At 29.6% G+C, this 5456-nt stretch overlaps 1 protein-coding gene across 1 annotated transcript; it reads right to left on the reverse strand.

The window, feature by feature from the left end:
• Positions 1-252: 252 nt before the first annotated feature.
• LOC142617001 (purple acid phosphatase 5-like) lies at positions 253-3580 on the reverse strand. Its single transcript, XM_075789716.1, has 8 exons — positions 3401-3580; positions 2017-2229; positions 1638-1749; positions 1307-1533; positions 1063-1201; positions 740-960; positions 539-660; positions 253-439 (listed from the first exon to the last, which is right to left on the reverse strand). Exons 1-8 carry the CDS (start codon positions 3572-3574, stop codon positions 253-255), a joined length of 1395 nt encoding a protein of 464 aa, XP_075645831.1. The 5' UTR covers positions 3575-3580.
• Positions 3581-5456: the final 1876 nt, after the last annotated feature.

Raw genomic sequence — 5456 nt, forward strand, 5'->3', positions numbered from 1 at the left:
TTACCTGCCAAAGTGCTAAAGCAATAATGTAGAACAATGTGCCTTCTAGCCAAAATTCTAATAGCCAGTTATAAACACAACTTGTATGACAGCTTTAGGGTATAAAAAAATGATTTTATTGATGACAAACTACTAAAATGAATAACTAAAAAAAGAAACTCTAAAACCAAATTCATAATTCATTATTGCACCTAAATGCTAGACAAAACTAAAAAGAACCACCGAAAGTCACTTCAAAATCGTAGTGATAGTTTAATGATGCTCTTCTTTTGGATAAGTATGTCTGTTGAAGAGCCAAATTGAATCAGCAGCAACGGCTTCATTATCATCGTTACGGTGCCAAGTATAGTGGGCATGAGTGCTATTTTTTATCTCGAGAATTGCGTGCCCAAAGCTTGCTTCTCTATATGCAGAATAACTTGGTTGTGGTTCAACAAAACTGCACAAAAAATAATCATGTATAAAATAAGTACTGCTACTTAGTTTTATTTTAGTGGGTCATAGAAATCATTTTTAAGACTAAATGAATGAGGCTCACCCAGAAGCAAGGCCTTCAATGTTTCCTCCATCACCAATGGTTATGTACACTGGTGCAGAAGAGTCCTTTACGGGGGTGCTCAGTCCATTTGTTATGTTGTACTTCACATTCGATATGCGCTCCTGCAATGCATTAGAATGACTTAGAAAATTGAATCATTGATTGACACAAATCTACTAAATGCCAATTAGAACAACTTACTGAGCGTTCATAGGAATGAACATGACCAGCAAATACTAGATCAACTTTGTGTTGAACAAACCAAGGTTCAAATGTCACTCTCATGGCTTCCCCTTCCATGTAATGGTAGCTGTTGCTATTGTACCATGGTGAGTGCAGAAGAACAATTAGCCATGGAGTCTCAGCTCTATTAACCTTTGAGAGCTCTGTTTCAAGCCAAGTGTATTGAGGAGTGTATTTGGCTGTAAAACAAGATATATATCATCAATATCAAACTGCTTTATTTCAATAATTTTATCACTTTGTAGGTAATATCATAAACAAATTGGAGGAAAATTTCTTACCAAATGAAGAGTATGAAGACAAGACAATGATGTGTGCAGATGCTCGCCTAATAGAATACCAAAGCGGCGATGTACTCTGTGATTCCTGATAGGGTGTATGGTACCTATGCAAATATGGCTTGAAAGGAACATTTTCTTCCTGAAAAATTACATGAACAGGAGCCATCATTAGTACCATCAACAATCAACAATTAAAACCAAGATTATCTATATATTAGAAGGCAAATATTGATAAAGCTCTTACCAACTCTGGCGCAAAATCAATCTCATGATTGCCAGCAGCCCAAATCCACGGTTGATATGCAGTACTCTTCTCTACAAACCGGCCCCATTCATCCCATCTCTCATTGTCATGGTGTGGGTGATCATCAGCATAAGAAAGATCTCCCACAAACAGCATAGCTTGGCCTTTTGGATTGGCCATATAATGCTTCAATGTCTCATAAGAGTCAAATGTTTGTCCCAAATCACCTGCACAATACACAATACACATGTTACATCTTATAGCTAGCTAGCACAAAATTAAGAAAATAGATCAACAATACAATTCATAACATGTAATTTTTGGTACTGACCGATAACGCCAAATGTGTATGGAACATCTGGCCCTATTTTTGGTGGAGTCGTGAAATTGAATTGACGAGCTGAATTTCCTTGCCCGATCTCATAAAAGTATTTGGTGTCATACTGAGGATCATACAAACAAGAATATAATCAAAATCATGTCAATTCCCAAAGCACTACTACAAGTATGGCCTAAAATGAACCTATCTTACTTAAGCATGTAAAGTAACATTTGCTGCCATAGGCAATGTCAAAGTAAATCCAATCCACCAAGACTGATGGAATTGGTTTTTCAATGGGAAAAATAAATATAAATTCATATAAATACATTAGAAACACAATGCATATGTAGTATCCAAACATACTAAGACTTGAAAATCAATCACTTACTTCCAATCCTTTAATGGTAGCATGGTGAATGTAGCCAGAGTTATAATTATAGTATTTGTAAGTAGTGGTTACAGAGTGAACTGTATGCTTATGCTTGTGCTTGCCCTCTGCTCCTGCAGCCCAATAAGACACAACATCTGGGTGTTTCATAACTGGTGTCACCCATGAAATGATCACACCTCGCCCATCATAATCTCCTTGAGTTATATGAACCTTCAAAGTATAAAAAATCTTTTAGCTAACAAAAAATTAAAGGCACACCACATAAAATTACATAAATATGAATTTTTTTTAAAATTAATTAATTTCTAATTTTAAATATGAAAAAAATTATTTATATTTTATGCAAAATTGTGTATCTTATAGGAATATTTTTGACCGATTTATAATTTTTATTTAAAATAATGATATTTCAAATAAATAAATACTGAAAATATAAAAGAAACATATATAATTATGATTTGATAATTGATTAATTGTAATTTGATGCATAGCCACTTAACTAAAAAAATCAAAGAATACGAATTTAACCTTTTGACATATATTATAAAAAACTAATTAACCCTAGAGTAGAAAAATATTTGCAATAAGCCACTTTTTAAATCATAAACAAGTTTTATTATAAAAGATGTGATCCAAAAATTTCTAAGGCATAAAGAAAATTTTTTATTTTTAAAAAGATCAACCAAGATGGGAACATGGGAAATCAGTTTGTTATTCAACAAAATCTATATTCCCAAAAAAAAAAAAAATCTAAATATACAACTATGAAATAAACTAATCATTAAAAGAATAGGTCATGATTTTAAAATACAAATTTAACTAATATATATCAAAATAGTTTTAACAAATTGTAAATAACACTAACAAACTATACTAAAAAAGATAATCTTGAGTAGAAAAATATATGCAATCGGTAAAAAATCTAAATATACAACTATGAAATAAACTAATCAATAAAAGAATAGGTCATGATTTTAAAATACAAATTTAACTAATACATATATCAAAATAGTTTTAACATATTGTAAATAACACTAACAATCTATACTAAAAAAGATAATCTTGAGTAGAAAAATATATGCAATCGGTACTTCTAAATATACAACTATGAAATAAACTGATCAATAAAAAAATAGGTCATGATTTTAAAATACAAATTTAACTAATACATATATCAAAATAGTTTTAACATATTGTAAATAACACTAACAATCTATACTAAATAAGATAATCTTGAGTAGAAAAATATATGTAATCGGTACTTTTTAAATAAAAAATATGAGATCCGATCGAAAACATTGTAATGCATAAAGAAACTTTTTGATTGCTAAAAAAACATGAAAAAATAATAATAAAACATGAAAAAGGTTGATGATAATACCTGCTCTGGTGCATTGAAACCTGGAGGAGAAGGAAAAGTATCCTTTGGCAAGTCTACAGAGGCGTATAGTTTCCTAACATAAGGGCTTGTTTTCCCTCCATTGCACAAACCAATATTCAGCAACACAAACACCATAGCTACCATCCACAGTGCACTCATATTTTTGGAACCCATATTTTGCTTTAGAGAGAAAGCAAGTTAAGTGAACAGTGTATGTGTTGTAGAGCAAGTTACGTGAACAGTGTATGTGTTGTAGAGCAAGGTATACGTGAATATTTTTATATATATAGAGCAAGGTCGAATACTAGATGACTAAGGACTCTAAAGTTGAGGAGTCAAAGATAACTGATAAGATTTTAAACTTTTCGAATTTGATAAGGAGATCACTTCTAAATCTTTAATACAGTTTAGAAATTGATCATGATGAGTTGTGAATTGGATCTCTTCAGAATATTTTTTTTCTTCTTAGAAAGTATCCCTTCCGAATATTATTTTGTTCTGTTTTTATTTCTTTTGATCTTTTTTTGTTTTTTTTATAGGTTTTTTTTTTTTTTGGTTGGACTATTACGGATGGACGAAATTTCATCTTGCTATGTAAACAATAAAATTATGGTACATAAAAAAAATTATGGCATATAATAAGTAATTAACTACTATAGTATAATTTACCCAAACAAAAAATGCTATAGTATGATGTTCTTCTAACTTTTAATAATTTTTTTTTAGAGGGTTTCAATTTATAGTGTCCATCTCTTGATAATAGTTCTTTTTTGGGTTAAATAATGCGTTTGAGCTTGGTGAGAGAATGTGATTAAGGGTGTGGATTTAACAGTTTGTTTGTTTCTTAAAAAAAAAAAAAACACTAGTCTGTTTTTAATGTAGGTGGGGATTGAACTCTACATTTTTTATTCAACCATCAGAAATTTTACAAGTTGAGTTAACTGGAACTTACAAATTTTAATAATTAAGTATGCTAACATTTATTACCTCATTGAAATAAAGTTACTAAATTTTAAAAAAGCATTTCTTTAAAATATGAAAAATGCATGCAGTCTAATCTTTGTACATGGTAACTAAGGGCTGGATTGGTAGGAGGGTTTTTGTTTTTGTTTTCAAAATAGTATAAAAACAATTTTCAAAAAATTGAACTTGAAACTAGTTTTTAGATAATAAATTTTTTTTTTATTTTACGTGTTTGGCTTCCACTTTAAGAATAATTTTCAAAATACTAAAAACAAAAAATAATTGTTTAGGAGACCATTTCTGTTTTTGATATTTTTAAAAAAAATTACAAAAAGTAATGTGTAAAATTTGTAGATTACTTTTTTCTTTTATGGATAATGATAAGGAAATAGAGCTCATCGCGTATTTTTTTTTTTTTTAATGATAAGTTTCAAATTTGAAGTGTGAGAATTCTTTTTGTGATAAAGATAAGTTTCTTAATTTAGGAGATAAAATAAATCATGTTCTAGACTAGGAAAATATGATACATCTTTTAAAAACTGTATTTTGAAAATATTAGCCCAAACAATAAATTCAAGTGTAAGATCCACCATTTTATGGATTGCAAAACAAAAAACTATATTTAAATACTCTTATCAAACAGGTCCTAATAATTTTAATGTGTAGTTTTGAAGTTTTTGTGATCAAAGATTGATTTGGCCATATCAGGGGAAGCTTGGTAGTGTCGTCTCTAGAGATATGTAAGTTGTTTTTTTCAAAGAGAATTTATTCAAATGGTGCTTCTATTATTGCAAGTTTGCAACATTCTCCAATGGATTAAAAATATAATTAGTGTAATCAGTTAAATTTGTATCTATTGAATTGTCCTTCCATGAGTGTGAGAATGCATTAAGCCCTGCTCAAATTTTTTTTTCTTTTTCTTTTTTACAATTGATTTGGAATTTATGACATTAGCTTGCTCATATTTAGTTTCTTCAGCAACATTTGATACATATACAATCAAGAGTACTAAAAAAATTATGCCCTTCCCATTGTATTCCAAACAATGGGTTGATGTTTTAAATTAACCAAAAAACTTAAATCTTTAATATGC

Source organism: Castanea sativa, chromosome 11 (genome assembly GCF_040712315.1).
Source record: "Castanea sativa cultivar Marrone di Chiusa Pesio chromosome 11, ASM4071231v1".
Taxonomy (NCBI): domain Eukaryota; kingdom Viridiplantae; phylum Streptophyta; class Magnoliopsida; order Fagales; family Fagaceae; genus Castanea; species Castanea sativa.

Coding starts and splice junctions, on each gene's coding strand:
- LOC142617001 (XM_075789716.1), bottom strand. CDS start 3,574: ATGGGTTCCAAAAATATGAGTGCACTGTGGATGGTAGCTATGGTGTTT. Junction 2,230..3,400: donor GTTTCAATGCACCAGAGCAG/GTATTATCATCA, acceptor TATACTTTGAAG/GTTCATATAACTCAAGGAGA. Junction 440..538: donor ATTGAAGGCCTTGCTTCTGG/GTGAGCCTCATT, acceptor TTTTTTGTGCAG/TTTTGTTGAACCACAACCAA.